This window comes from Capra hircus, chromosome 20 (genome assembly GCF_001704415.2).
Source record: "Capra hircus breed San Clemente chromosome 20, ASM170441v1, whole genome shotgun sequence".
Taxonomy (NCBI): domain Eukaryota; kingdom Metazoa; phylum Chordata; class Mammalia; order Artiodactyla; family Bovidae; genus Capra; species Capra hircus.
The window spans coordinates 29,421,386-29,437,489 of NC_030827.1; the positions used below are offsets into that span (position 1 = coordinate 29,421,386).

The following is a 16,104-nucleotide window of genomic DNA, read 5'->3' on the forward strand; positions in this document are numbered from 1 at the left end:
GAGGAAAGGAGGAGAACCCTTTGAGAGTTCTTGGCCAATAGGAAAATATGAAAGTGAAATACAACCATATAACCAAGCCATCTTTATTAACCTCAGATGCTCCAGGGAATTTTCCCTCAGAGGTCTTCTCTGATGAAAACGTGAGATAATTTTTCCTCTAAATTCCCTTAAGGTGCAGTAGAGATTTCCTTTTCCCTTTGCAATGAAAGTATGTACATAATGTAAAGAATTTCTGTGCTACAGTTATGTTCTTAAAATGGTTGAAAAATCTGCATAATAATTATTGTGAATTTTACTCATATAATGGTTATAAAATACATGCCTATGATCTTTGGAATGGAGAGGATTATACTATGCTTTAGCAGACCTATGATTTCATTCCAGCTTTGCCACCTACAAGTGTGTAACTTTGAAAAATTTCTTTTTTCAAGAAATTTAATTTTTCCAAGCTTTGTATTCCCTCTGTGTAATAACAATATCAGGTTTCAAGATTTTATAAGGAGCAATGAGATGATGTAATGCTGGTGGTTTAGTCACTGAGGCATGTCTGACTCTTACAACCTCATGGACTGTAGCCCACCAGACTCCTCTATCCACGGGATTCTCCAGGCGAGAATACTGAAGTGGGTTGCTATTTCCTTCTTCAGAGGATTTTCCAGGCCCGGGATTGAACCCAGGTTTCTTGCATCGAAGGCAGATTCTTTACCTACTTAGCTACAAGGGAAGTCTGAGATGATGTAGTAGTATCTTGCAAAGAGTTAAATGTTCTGTTTATGCCAATCTCTTCCATTGTTCCTTTATATTTATGTGTATATAAAATATATTTACCAATATTTATATATAGAAAATATGTAAAATACAATTCCTTATATTTACTTGTGCAAACAGATACAACAATGAAATATTTTTCTTGAAATGCTAATTCTAATAAAAAATCATGTTTAAATTCTTGAAATAATGTCCAATTAGTGCCTTTCTATAAGTGTTAATGAATTCTTAGTACAAAAGTTGGAGTTAATAGATATGCCAAATTTAAAAGTAATATATTGATTTGTTTAACTTTTATTTTAAAATAATGCACCAACATTGAAAAAATATGAGGAAAATATCCATAATCTAAATCACTGTTAAACTTTAATTTATAAACCTACTTAATTTGGATTTTGTATTTTGTCACCACTAATGAAAAAAGAAAGAATTCAAAGGATTAACTGACGAGGGAACATGCCTAAATCAAGCTCTTAAAATGACCAGCCATCATTCTGTTTATGTTAGCAACAATTTAGTTATTCAGTTACTTTATATTTTATTGCTAAAAATAAAGTGTTTAAACTCTCCTGTAATGCAAAATGTTTGATGCCAAAGGTGTAAATGTTTGTAAGCACTGTAAGCAGATCATAACACTACAAATAAGAAAAATAAATTTCCCCAACTGAAATAATACATGTGACTGTATATCTGATTTTTTTAAATGTCATTGCTAAAATTCATGGCTTTGGATTTATTTGGAAATATTACTATCAAGAGTACAAATATATATTCCAAGAATTCAAGAGCTTCTATCATGTGACTGGAATAGAAATGATTCACTATTTCCTGAAACTGAAAGTCACTCAGTTGTGTCCGACTCTTTGTGACCCATGGACTATACAGTCCATGGAATTCTCCAGGCCAGAATACTGGAGTGGGTAGCCTATCCCTTCTCCAGAGGATCTTCCCAACCCAGGAATGGAACCAGGGTCTCCTGCATTGCAGATGTAGTCCTTACCAACTGAGCTATGAGGGAAACCCACAATACTTTTAAAAATACAGTGCTAATATTACATAGCAAGGTTGATAGGTCACAGAATTAACAAAAGGACAGTGTTGGTAGGGTCTCTATCTTCTTGTGAACTTTGAGGTTAATGTTTACTTTGCACCACACCATGCTATAGGGAAAATGTTGCTATATATATATATGTATAATAAATACTTAAAGAAGTATTTATTTTAGTTATCCCCCTTTGACACTACACTTACCATTGCTGGCAGTCTTTACCACAGATCTCCTTAGAAATGGCATGCACAATATTCCTACCGAATAATTCAGTTCATGATGGGCTCATTGAGTTGAGGGTGGACTCACTGGGTTGAGTGGCCTCCCAGGTGGCACAGTGGCAAAGAATTTGCCTGCCAGTGCAGGAAACACAGGAGACACACACTCAACCCTCGGGTTGGGAATATCCCCTGGAGCAGGAAATGGCAACCCACTCCAGTATTCTTGCCTGGAAAATACATGGACAGAGGAGCCCAGTGGGCTACAGTCCATGGGGTTGCAAAGAGTCAGACACGACTGAGCACTCACTATGAAATGATCTCTACTTGTCTTCTTACTGACATTATCACTTAACACGATCTGTAACAAAAAGTCCCTGTGTTCCATTCAACTAAGATGGGGACCTCTCCAAAAATGTTGTTTAAATGTTTGGGTTTGTAGTAAATATATGAATCCAATAATTCTAGCAGAAATATTTCAAAAAAAAATAGCTAAAATTAATACTTAAAAACTGAGTTAATTCTATTCCAATTACTATTCAGTATAAAGCTTCCCAGGTAGCTCAGCGGTAAAGAATCCGCCTGCCAATACAGGAACTACAGAAAACACAAGGTCGATCCTTGGGTCGTGAAGATCCCGTGGAAGAGAAAATGGCAATCTTCTCCAGTATTCTTGCCGGGATAGTCCCATGGACAGAAAAGCATGGCAGGCTATAGTCCATGGAGTTTCAAAGAGTTGGACATGACTGAGTGCCCAGGCAAAGCAATAAGGCTTGCACCCAAAGTCTGTTGATGGTATCCTTCTTCAGCACTGTGAAATCGATGGAGAACAACTGTTTACTGCCCTAATTCTGTTTTTGTGAATACAGATAAAGTAAAATCATAACATATTCAAGTGAATACAGTATATTTGGAATTGATGACCTGTTTTACTGACACTTATGACTTCAGGCATATTATATTGTGTTATATTCCTTATCTTGGAGACTCAGTGCAACTTTTGGTCTGATTGGCATTGCTATAATTGGTATCAGTAATAAGTTTATTCAATAATCATGAAAGTAATTAAACACACTGATAGAAATTCGGTAACCTAGCTGATTCTCTACCTGGGTTTCTAGTTTACTACTTTGTGACCCCTCTTCTTAAATAACTTAAGAATACACGTGTGAATTTTTGAACCTCTAAATTCTGTGTACCAGATTTTGCTAAGATTTTACCTACTTAATGTATTTATATTCATATTTGCTTTCAAAAGATGAATAGTTATTTCAGGTATTCAATGATGGAATATTTTGGCCTCCTAACTTAACAAAAATTTAATTCATGTGAAAGATGATGAACTGGAAAACTTTTGTTGCCGTGTTGTGTTACTAAGTGGTTTGGTTTGAATTTGAATGTCCTGTGTCAGGAGATCTTAGACACTCTAGAATAAGTATTTCTCTTTTTGCCACATCCCTTCACTCTGTCCCAAATTCAATAGCAGTACAAACAGGGTGTCAAATCAAATGCTTACAAAGGATTTTAAGTAAACCTAGAGAAAATTCAAAATATAATTTTTTCTATATGAAATTTCCCTGATGGTATAATAAAACTATCATATATATGTATATTTTCCTATAACTTGGCTCAGTACATTTTCCTTAAGAGATAATCGGTTTCAATGATATCTCAATGAAGTGATGAATTAAGTGAGTGAATACTTTGAATAATAAAAAATAATCTATAAGGAGCAATTTGTTAGTAAATCATTACTTGAAATGAAAACAAGACAAGCCCTAATTAAATCAGAGCTCACAGATAATTTATTTACTTTCAGTAAGATTCAGATTACATGTAAACTGGTGATATTTAGATGGTATGGTAAAGCACTGCTAGTATACAGTTTATTATTCATGTTATTATTGGTATAGACTAAAATATGATATAATCATTTTTAAAAGATGAAAAGAGAACAGACACATAATAAAATAAATAGAATATATTGGGAATAGAACCATTCTTGGATTTTTCACAAAAGCCTCTAGATTCTCTTTTCTTTCTTTATGCTTATTCTTTGCCTTATTTTAATTTGCTATATTTAATCAGGGCTGAAATGTAAAATTTGAACTGGTCAGTTAGTCTTTCTCCCTCAATATTTTGCCTGAAGTTAGAAATATAATTAAGTTTACAAAGTCACAATCAGTATCATATAGAGTGGTTAATAATATGGTCCCTAGAGCCTGACTGCCTGGGTTAATAAAGTGGTTAATAATAATATGGTCCCCAGAGTCTGACTGCCTGGGTTATAAAAGTGGATTATTCCACTTACATATTGGTAACTTTGAGCAAGTCACCATGTTTTCCACCTCAACATCATCATCTTAAGAATTGTGTGATGATAAGACTAAACTAGTTTAGTATAATAATTGGTGCCTTGAACAATTTAGAGCTATACATGCTCTTTTTACCATATTAGTTTTCAAAGATAATGCTGTATTTGTATTTTATCACAGTCAATCTAATTTTCCAACTTGAATTTTTCCTGTTAGGATAGCAGTAGTGGGATGAGGGGTGGTGGGAAGGATGAGAAGCGATAAAAGATGATGGAGGTAATGGCATAAAATACTGTTTCTCCAGGTGGGATTCTTTCAACAACAGCTTCATAATCACATGGTTGCCACCTAAATACTTACATACCACTGTGAAGGCTGTGTTGGCTCTTGTAAACACAATATGTGCAGTGGAAATTCAATGATACTGGTTTCGTAGAATAATAGAGAAGATCCCATCCCCTGATTAGGTGGTGGGATCCACTCTCCTCCATAAAGAAAAGCATATATTGCATGAATCTTTCTAAAAATTTTATAACCCCCTGAGTTATTCTAATATCCTCTTTCTTTCATGGGCATGCTCAATTGTGAAGTTATGTTTGACTCATTGCAACCCCATGGTCGGTAGCCCTCCAGGCACCTCTGTCCATGGGATTTCCCAGGCAAGACTACTGGAGTGGGTTGCCATTTCCTTCTCCAGGTGATCTTCCCAACACAGGGATCAAACCCACATCTCCCACATTGGCAGGTGGATTCTCTACCAGTGAGCCACCGGGGAAGGACCCCTCTTTTACCATTTTATGAAAAACCTGTTGTTCTTATTGTTGTTGTTTTATAATTTACACCTTTATATGATTTTTGCTCTCATTTCAACTCCCTTAAACTTGTAATAGCTTTTAAATTGACTTATGTATGCACTGTTTGGAGAGGGAAATAGCAACCCACCTCAGTATTCCTGCCTGGAAAATCCCATGGACAAGGAGCCTGACAGGCTACAGTCCATGGGATCACAAAGAGTTAGATACAACTTAGCAACTGAACAGCAGCAACAACAACAATCCATTGTTAAGTCTGTCCACCATACTAGGATTTCTCAGTTCTTCATTGTTTGCATTTGGGGCCAGATAATTCTAGGCTGTGGGAGAACGTTCCTGCGAATTTAGGATGTTTAGCAGCTTCACTGGAGAACGCAATGGCACCCCACTCCAGTACTCTTGCCTGGAAAATCCCATGGACAGAGGAACCTGGTTGGCTGCAGTCCATGGCATCGTGAAAAGTCAGACACGACTGAGCAACTTCACTTTCACTTTTCACTTTCATACATTGGAGAAGGAAATGGCACCCCACTCCAGCATTCTTGCCTGGAGAATCCCAGGGACGGGGGAGCCTGGTGGATTGCCATCTATGGGGTTACACAGAGTCAGACACGACTGAAGTGATGCAGCAGCAGCAGCAGCAGCTTTACTAGCTTCTACCCACTAAAAAAAAAAGGTCTCCTTATGTTGCCACATTTCCCTTGGGCAGAAAAAATCATCCTCAGTTTAGAATGACTCTGCAACAATGCTTCCTGATCACTCTTCTTAAAGTATAAATTTTGTCCTTTCAGATTGTATCATTCCCTGTTGAGAAACTTCAGCTTTTCAGTTCAGTTCAGTTCAGTTGCTCAGTCGTGTCCAACTCTTTGTGACACCATGAACTGCAGCACACCAAGCCTCTCTGTCCATCACCAACTCCCAGAGTCCACCCAAACCCATGTCCATTGAGTCGATGATGCCATCCAACCATCCCATCCTCTGTTGTCCCTTTCTCCTCCTGCCCTCAACCTTTCTAGCATCAGGATCTTTTCCAATGAGTCACCTCTTCACATGAGGTGGCCAAAGTATTGGAGTTTCAGCTTCAGCATCACTCCTTCCAGTGAACACCCAGGACTGAGCTCCTTTAGAATGGACTGGTTGGATCTCCTTGCAGTCCAGGGGACTCTCAAGAGTCTTCTCCAACACCACAGTTCAAAATCATCAATTCTTTGGCATTCAGCTTTCGTTATAGTCCAAATCTCAGATCCATACATGACCACTAGAAAAACCATAGCCTTGACTAGACAGATCTTTGTTGGCAAAGTAATGTCTTTGCTTTTTCATGTGCTGCCTAGGTTGGTCATAACTTTCCTTCCAAGCAGTAAGCATCTTTTAATTTCATGGCTGCAATCACCATCTGCAGTGATTTTGGAGCCCAGAAAAATAGTCAGCCACTGTTTCCACTGTTTCCCCATCTATCTGCCATGAAGTGATGGGACCGGATGCCATGATCTTAGTTTTTCTGAATGTTTTCTGAATCAGTTTTTCATATTATACTAAAAAAATGTTGTGATGCCTTCAAATCTGACCATCAATATGTTTGCTAGTGTAGTCCTTATTTTCTTACATATCATTCTATATTTTAGACTGTCTAATTCATGAGTAACTCTTTTGATGGATAGGTAGATAATGAAATTTCCGGATTTGATGACTGTTCCTATAAAGAGTTTTCTCTCAAATATCCTGTCCCACATCTGCAATCATCTATCCAGATTTTCTTTTTCTGCTTAAAACATGGTATTGCTCAAATTCCTTTACTCAGTAACTCAGTTTAAACTCCTGTTAGGATTAAGAGGGGTCTTTGCTTTATGGATAGGTAGATAGATAGACAGATAGATAAATAAATAGATTCTAAGGTTAGTGTATTTTTAAACCATATTCTGTCAACATGGAAATAGTCAAGTAGGTTAATGGAGCAAAATATGGAGCCAAGAAACAAACACCGTGGTGTAAAGACAGTATATAACAAAGGAGACAATTTTTCTGTCAGTGGGGATTAGGTTAGAAGTCAGATGCTGTCTCAAGAAAGAATTTTTTTAGAATGAAAGAAAATGTGAACTTCATTCTGTGTACCAAAGGCAAAAATCCTTACATAGATAAAAGATGTAAATATAAGTAAACATAAAATAACATAATCTCAAGACATTTAGGACATATGAATAATCTCCTTCGAGAGTTTTTTAAACAAATACAGGAAATTTGTAGCTGTCAAAGTGAAAGGAGTAAAGTCACTCAGTCGTGTCCGACTCTGTGTGACCCCATGGACTGTAGCCTACCAGGCTCCTCTGTCCATGAGATTTTCCAGGCAAGAACTGGGTTGGGTTGCCATTTCCTTACAATTTATTTTTCTACATAAAATTATAACTTTGTATGGCAAAGAGTAAATTAGATGTAAATATTTAAACCAAATAAAGAATTGATATCCAGTCTTCAAAATATTATAATATTTTAAAATAAAGAAAAATAAGAATTTCATCAGAAAAGAGGTCTAATTAATTAGTAAGTATGTAAACACCTTCTCACATTCCCTACTCAATGAAATATAAAAATAACAGTAACAATGGGTAGCTTTTCTCACTATAGAAAGTGATGAGTATTTTTATGTGTTTTTGGAAAACATGTTTGGAAAACTTGTTTTGGGAAACATGGCCACCCAAGATGGATGGGTCTTGGTGGAGAATTCTGACAAAACATGGTCCTCTGGAGAAGGGAATGGCAAACCACTTCAGAATTCTTGCCTTGTAAACCCCATGAACAGTATGAAAATTCAAAAGGATATGACACTGAAAGATGAACTCCCCAGGTTGGTAGGTGCCCAATATGCTACTGGAGAAGAGTGGGGAAATATCTCCAGAAAGAAAGAAGAGACAGAGTCAAAAGGAAAACAATGCCCAGTTGTGGATGGAACTGGTAATAGAAGCAAAGCCCAATGCTGTAAAGAGCAATAGCGCATAGGAACCTGGAATGTCAGGCCCATGAATCAAGGTAAATTGGAAGTGGTCAAACAGTAGATGGCAAGAGTGAACATCAACATTTTAGAAATCAGTGAACTAAAATGGACTGGAATGGGTGAATTTAACTCAGATGACCATTATATCTACTACTGTGGGAAAGAATCCCTTAGAAGAAATGGAGTAGCCATCATAATCAAGAAAAAAAGTCTGAAATGCAGTTCTTGGGTGCAATCTCAAAAATGACAGAATGATCTCATGCATGCTGTTCATTTCCAAGGCAAACCATTCAATATCACAGTAATCCAAGTCTATGCCCCAACCAGTAATGCTGAAGAAGCTGAAGTTGAATGGGTCTTTGAAGAACTACAAGATCTTTTAGAACTAATACCTAAAAAAGATGTCAATTTCATTATAAGGGACTAGAAGGCAAAAGGAGGAAGTCAAGAGATACCTGAAGTAACAGGCAAATTTGGCCTTGGAGTACAGGGCAGGGAAAAGGCTAACAGAGTTTTGCCAAGAGAACACACTGGTTATAGCAAACACAAGAGAAGACTCCACATGGACATCCTCAGATGGTCAATACAAAATCAGATTGATTATATTCTCTGCAGCCAGAGATGGAGAAGCTATACAGTCAGCAAAAACAAGATCAGGAGCCGACTGTGGCTCAGATCATGAACACCTTATTGCCAAACTCAGACTTAAATTGAAGAAAGTAGGGAAAACCATTCAGGTATGGCCTAAATCAAGTGACAAATAAATTCAAGGAATAGATCAAGGGATTAAATCTGATAGACAAAGTGCCTGAAGAACTATGAACAGAGGTTTGTGACATTGTACAGGAGGCAGTGATCAAGACCATCCCCAAGAAAACGAAATGCAAAAAGTGAAATGGTTTTCTGAGGAGATCTTACAAATGGCTGAGAAAAAAAGAGAAGCAAAAGACAAAGGCAAAAAGGAAAGATATACCCATTTGAATGCAGTGTTCCAAAAAATATCAAGGAGAGATAAGAGAGCCTTCCTCAGTGATTAGTGCAAAGAAATAGAGGAGAACAGTAGAATGAGAAAGACTAGAGATCTCTTCAAGAAAATTAGAGATACCAAGAGGACATTTCATGCAAAGATGGGCACAATAAAGGGCAGAATTGGTATGTACCTAATAGAAGCAGAAGGTATTAAGAGGTGGCAAGAATGAACAGAAGAACTATACAAAAAAACATCTTCATGATCCAGGTAATCACAATAATGTGATCACTCACCTAGAGCCAGACATCCTAAATGCAAAGTCAAGTGGGCCTTGGGAAGCATCACTATGAACAAAGGTAGTGGAAGTGATGAAATACCAGTTGAGCTATTTCAAATCCTAAAAGATGATGCTGAGAAAGTGCTGTGCTCAATATGCCAGCAAATTTGGAAATCTCAATGGCCAAAGGACTGGAAAAGGTCAGTTTTCATTCCAATCCCACAGAAAGGCAATGCCAAAGTATGTTCAAACTACCGCACTATTGCACGCATGTCACATGCTCACAAAGTAATGCTCAAAATTAACAGACTGGTTCCAAATAGGGTAAGGAGTACGTCCAAGCTGTATATTGTCACCCTGCTTATTTAACTTATATGCAAAGTACATCATGCAAAACCCCAGGCTGGATGAAGAACAAGCTGGAATCAAGATTGCCAGGAGAGATATCAATAACTTCAGATATGCAGATGCTGCTGCTGCTGCTGCTGCTGCTGCTAAATCGCTTCGGTCATGTCCAACTCTGTGTGACCCCATAGACTGCAGCCCACAAGGCTCTCCCTGTCCCTGAGATTCTCCAGGCAAGAACACTGGAGTGAGTTGCCATTTCCTTTTTGTTGCGTGAAGTGAAAAGTGAAAGTGAATTCGTTCAGTCGTATCTGTCTCTTCACGACCCCATGGACTGCACCTACCAGGCTCCTCCGTCCATGGAATTTTCCAGGCAAGAATACTGGAGTGGGTTGCCGTGCCTTCTCCAGATATGCAGATGACAGCACCCTTATGGTACAAAGTGAATAAGAACTAAAGAGCCTCTTGATGAAAATGAAAGAGGAGAGTGAAAATGCTGGTTTAAAACTCAGTGAAGATCATGGCATCCAGTCCTATCACTTCATGGCAGACAGATGGGAAAACAATGGAAATGGTGAGAGATTTTATTTTCTTGGGCTCCAAAATCACTGCAGATGGTGAGTTCAGCCATGAAATTAAAAGACCCTCCTTGGAAGAAAAGCTATGACCAACCTAGACAGCATATTAAAAAGCAGAGACATTAGTTTGCCGACAAAGGGCCATCTCATCAAAGCTATTGTTTGTCCAGCAGTCATGTATGAATGTGAGAGTTGGAATATAAAGAAAGCTGAGTGCTGAAGAATTGATGCTTTTGAACTGTGTTGTTAAAGAAGATTCTTGAGCATCCAAGAAGATCCTTGGACTGCAAGGAGATCCAACCAGTCAATCCTAAGGGAAACCACCCCTAAAGATTCATTGGAAGGACTGATGCCGAAGCTGAAACTCCAATATTTTGGCCACCTCATGTTAAAAATCTCACTCACTGGAAAAGACCCTGATGCTTGGAAAGACTGAAGGCAGGAGGAGAAGGGGATGACAGAGGATGAGTTGGTTGAATGGCATCACTGACTCAATGGCCATGAATTGAGCAAGCTCTGGGAGTTGGTGATGGACGGGGAAGCCTGGTGTGCTGCAGTCAACGGGGTCTCAAAGACTTGGACATGACTGAGCGACTGAACTGACTCAAATTTTTTTTCAGTCTGGCAGTATATTTTAAAATCAAATTGAAAACTTTGGTTTTTGACCCAATAAACACTTTTCTGAGAATCTGATCGATCAAAATAAGGGTTATTTATATAAGGTTGTTTATTATAGAATAATTTGTCATGGAAAAAACTAGGAAACAATAGAAAATGGTGAATTAGCTAGGTGGCATCACTGGATTTTTGGAGGGATATTTCTGTGAGAAAAGCAATATACAGAAAAAATGTGTATAATATAATTCATTTTTGAAGGATAAAAAGCCACAATCTCAGAATGTGTGTTTGTGTGTGTGTGTGTGTTTTGCATGTATTTATGTTAACATGCAAAAAGGTACAGAGAAAACAATGCCTGGTTTAGGAAGTAGAAATGGAGAGAAAGGGAGAAAGGGATGGATAAAACAAGAGTTGAAAAGTTTTCCATGATTCAAAGGAATCATGAAGCATGTATAATAGACATTTATTTAAACTCATTTAACAGATAATATGTATGTCTGTTGTGTGTGCCTTAGGAGATAACTGAAAATGAACATAACACACATTCTTATATAAAATAGTTTGGCAGCTATCTAGTTGCATTATTTAGGGAAACTGGTTTAAATTTTACTCTCTAGCTCCTCATGCCGCTTCTCCTAAAAAACCAACAACATGAACAGAAAGTGCAACCTCCACTGGACACCTTTTTGAACTTTTTAATTATTTCCATTATATCTAATTACCTCAAGATGCCTAGAAAGAAATTTTTGTGCTAGTTTTAACTAATTATAGTAAACATTTATTTATTCACTCCTTTTGAACCTTCACTGGTAGCTCAGAGGTTAAAGCACCTGCCTCCAATGTGGGAGACCTGGGTTAGATCCCTGGGTCGGGAAGATCCCCTAGAGAAGGAAATGGTAACCCACTCCAGTATTCTTGCCTGGAGAATCCCATGGACGGAGGAGCCTGGTGGAGTACAGTCCATGGGGTTGCAAAGAGTCGGACATGACTGAGCGACTTCATCTTCACTTTTGACAGTAATAAAAAATGTTGAGTATCTCTACTGAATTATGCTATTTAGACTCTAATCTATGAGAAAATATAAGTGCATGAGACAATCATCATATACAGGGTAGAAGTCACCATGACAGGTAGAGAATCTGTAGTTCTCTAGGAGCTCCAAAGAGATTTAAATCCAGTAAAAAACTAGTCAAGCTTGTTTTCTTTCTATCCATCCTTTGAATGGATCACAGGATAAAAGACCTTTGCTTAGTTTGGTTTGTAATGTATCCAATTTTAGTATTATCAGTATGAAACTGAATCAAATTTCAAGAATTTAAGTATCATTTTAAATAATAGGTACATTCAAGATTTTTATAGAGCACGTTGCTCTGTTAATTAAATATCCCATATCTTGTTTATGAAACATCTAGAATTTGGGGAACCCTAAGTGTATTCCTGAGAGTATGAGCTCTGTTCATTCCCCAAAATGCAAACTTGTGCATGAGTTCATTATACAATTTGCTGTGTATAATATCATAAATAATTTTCTTTCTTTAAAATTAAATTTCATTTATGCTGACAGAGACTAGGGGTAGATTAAAATGGCAACATGACTTATTGTATTAAAAAAATAAAATGAATTTCATTTTAAGAATCTTAATTCTTTCAACTAAATGAGACTAGTTATATTTTATTTGTCTGCAGACTCAAGCAGTTCCAAAGTTTATGAGGTTGTGTTTTTCAAACTTATCATGTTCTGTTTTAACCTATAAACTTAACTTTAGAAAGCCTTATTAAAACAATGAACAAAATATCTGTACATGTATTTAATATTAATACATTATTTTTAAATTTATGATTATTTAAGAGTTAATTTGACAGACTCAAGTTAATTTGACAGACACTGTATGTGTATGTGGTTTATGATCTGGGAGTTGTAAAAGGACCTACTTTAGGAAGGACTCTGCACTTGGATTCATGCTCTGCTGCAGCCATCTTGAAATTCATAATAGTGTTATCCTTGAATTTATGTTCATAAGCAAAGTCCATTGGGACATGGAACCATGAATATGAGCATTGGCACTGCAAGGTGGCAGCTGTGCATACACAGGTTCAAGCCTACAGGCACAGCAGGAAGTACCGAAGCCAAGCAGTTGGCCTGGCAGCAAGGCATAGATATGCACGCCTCAGCAGTCTTGAATGCTTTGTGTCCCTAATGTGGACAGGCCTGAACTGGGTCCAGGTTAGCAGTGGCAAAGGCAGCAACAGAAGCAGCAGTAGTAACACTGGGCAACAGACACACAGGAGGACTTCCCATGCCAGCCAGGAGAAGACCATGGTGAGACTCCCCTATCAGCCCAGGAACCCATCTCCAAAGTATCTACACAAATATTAAAACTCCTGTGTTCCAAGACAGACCCTGTGGAGCTCGAACAGTAAACTTTGTCAATAAATTACTACATAATAAAGGAATTCATATAGCCATTTCAATAAAAGTTATCAGGGAGTTATTAGAATTCTTGATTTTAAAATGTTCACATTTGACAACTCCTGCAACATTGCTATGCAAATATGCACCAGCCTAGCAATAAGAAAGTTAAAGATCATCACTTATAGTGGAAAATAACACTATTTTCATATGAAGTTTTAAATGAGCCAGTGATTAACAAGGAAGGCAATTTTTAAATTAAATTTTCCTTGTAATTGAAAATACAGGAAGATAAAACATAATCAGGGTTATATACAAATCATGAAGCTATTTTTGGCTTCTTGCACTGATCATTCTTTAATTAAAAGTTACAGGAAATGTCAGAAGAAACATTAAAATATCATTGCATACATTTACATTTAACATTAAGTTCAATAGAAAAGCAGTATAATGGTTCTTTGTTGTGACAGAATTGTTCTGTATCTTGACAGTGTTGATGAATATAGGAACCGATGCACGTAATAAAACTATTAAAACCAATTTGTGTATACAAATGAGTATACGTTTAGTGAAATATGAATGAGATCAGTGGATTATATTCATGTCAGTTTCTTGTTGTAACATTGCTCTATAGTTTGCAAGATTTCACCTTTAAGAAAAACTGATGAATCGTACATATTTCTCTATTATTTCTTACAATGTCCATGTTCATTTACAGTCATCTTAAAAACTGTAATTTAAAAATAAGACACAGTTTCATGAATACGATTTTTATGGAGTTAAATCATTTATTAGAAATTATTCCGTGAGAATCATCAGCTCCAGATGTACTAAAATTTATGTATTAAAATAATTTATCAAACATTCATCCTAATGTTGTCCCCAGGCTATAAAATACTCCAGTTCCAGTAAAGGCTGCATCAACAGAAAGATCTTCCCCCAAATTAAAAATGTATCAGAAATTATTTGTGCTCTTGCATTAGCTAAAAGGAACTGATGTAATTTTCAGTTTTATCATTGAAGATGAAATTATTAATCATATAAATTTTGATGATATAAAGAATGAATTTGTCAGAAAACTAAGCCATAAAAATTGTATGATCATTCAAGATATCATAATAGTATAGTATTACTTGTATTATATATAATTATGATACCAGAATTTCACTTATAAGTTTATGTTGTTACTCAACTAGCACTATTATCCCAAATTTTATAATGAATAAAATATTTTAAGGAAAATTCTTTATATATTATCTTCAACAATACTTCCCCCCCTCTACATTTTAAATGAAAAGGCCTCAAATTTTTATTTTACCCTGAGTCTCATAAATGCGGTAAATCCTGGACTAGGCAGTTTGATACATTGATCAAAAAAGTTCTTTAAGTTTTATCAGACAATATTTAAGATATATTGAATAACTTATTTTTGTAGAATTGAGCTTAAGATAGTTTTGAAATGACATCAGAAATTGCATCTAAAAACTAATCTCAGAAGTCAGCGGTTTTTTTTTTTTTAGTGTCCTCCAAGATATTATTTTGCTTAGTTTATTTTATTATTCTACAGAAAGCCAGTAAGATTCATCCATCATCAACTTTGACATTTGAATTTCAATATACATTACTCAGAGAAGGCTTCAAGGAAGTCTTTTCACTTATCAGATCTGTATTACCAAATTATGTTAATTTTTCATGTAAGGTATTGAGGTATTCATTGAAGTCTATACAAATATATCATTTGGACTTTCAAATTTTTAATACGATAGCTTTTATAAAAATTCCTATACTTAGGCCTGTGTACTTCATATTAATCAGCATATTACTAGAGAATGACACAGATTTCCTGGAAATTTTAAAATGAGCTTATCAACATTCATTCACACCACTGTCCCAAAAGGAATTTTTAGTTTTAAAAACATATAAAACTGACTAGGATTGCATATTTTAACTGTAGATTATTTCGATTTCATTATATTTAGCAAGTTTTGAAAAACATCGGGTCTTTTGATTAACTATTGGGGTGAAGTATCTGTGTAAATGCTCTATTACAAGACTGTTATAATGCTTCTGTGTATCGGTCATACTCATTTTTCTTCTGCTATCCTAATGGTTCACGCTATTTCTTTTTTCTCTTCTGTTGCAGAATGATTCTTGGGGAAAGCAGTATTCCTACGCGCTCTTCAAAGCGATGAGTCACATGCTGTGCATTGGATATGGAGCCCAAGCCCCAGTGAGCATGTCTGACCTGTGGATCACCATGCTGAGCATGATCGTTGGGGCCACCTGCTACGCCATGTTTGTTGGCCACGCCACAGCTCTAATCCAGTCTTTGGATTCCTCAAGGCGGCAATATCAAGAGAAGGTAATTAGTTTTATCTCTAATATATTCAACCAGCTAGTTTGTCAATTTAATTAATAGTATTCAGATAAATAAACTATGCCCTGTATCGAAACTATAATGAGCTGAAATGTTCAAAGGAGGAAACCACAATGTTTTCACATTTTGAAGTTTTTTCAAGATGGTCCTCATAGCTTTTGTTTCCAGTTTCTCTCTTAAATACATATTTTCTTTTAAAAAAAAATCTGAATTTTCATTCACAAAAAAATAGCTCCATGTTTCAAATGTATGAAGCTGATTTGAGGTGTTGTCATGGTTCATGTTCTGTAATTTTTAAACAGTTACGATAATATAAAGACTTCTGCTGTACATGTTAGAAAAATGTGAGCTGATTAAATGCAGAGAGACGGGCATTGCA

At 36.3% G+C, this 16,104-nt stretch overlaps 1 protein-coding gene across 1 annotated transcript in view; it reads left to right on the plus strand.

The window, feature by feature from the left end:
- HCN1 (hyperpolarization activated cyclic nucleotide gated potassium channel 1) overlaps window positions 1-16,104 on the plus strand; it is a 450,862-nt gene that overhangs the window by 302,097 nt on the left and 132,661 nt on the right. The window contains exon 4 of the mRNA XM_013972798.2: window positions 15,492-15,710. Within this exon, the coding sequence (XP_013828252.2) occupies window positions 15,492-15,710 (219 nt within the window). The remainder of the gene's footprint in view (window positions 1-15,491; window positions 15,711-16,104) is intronic.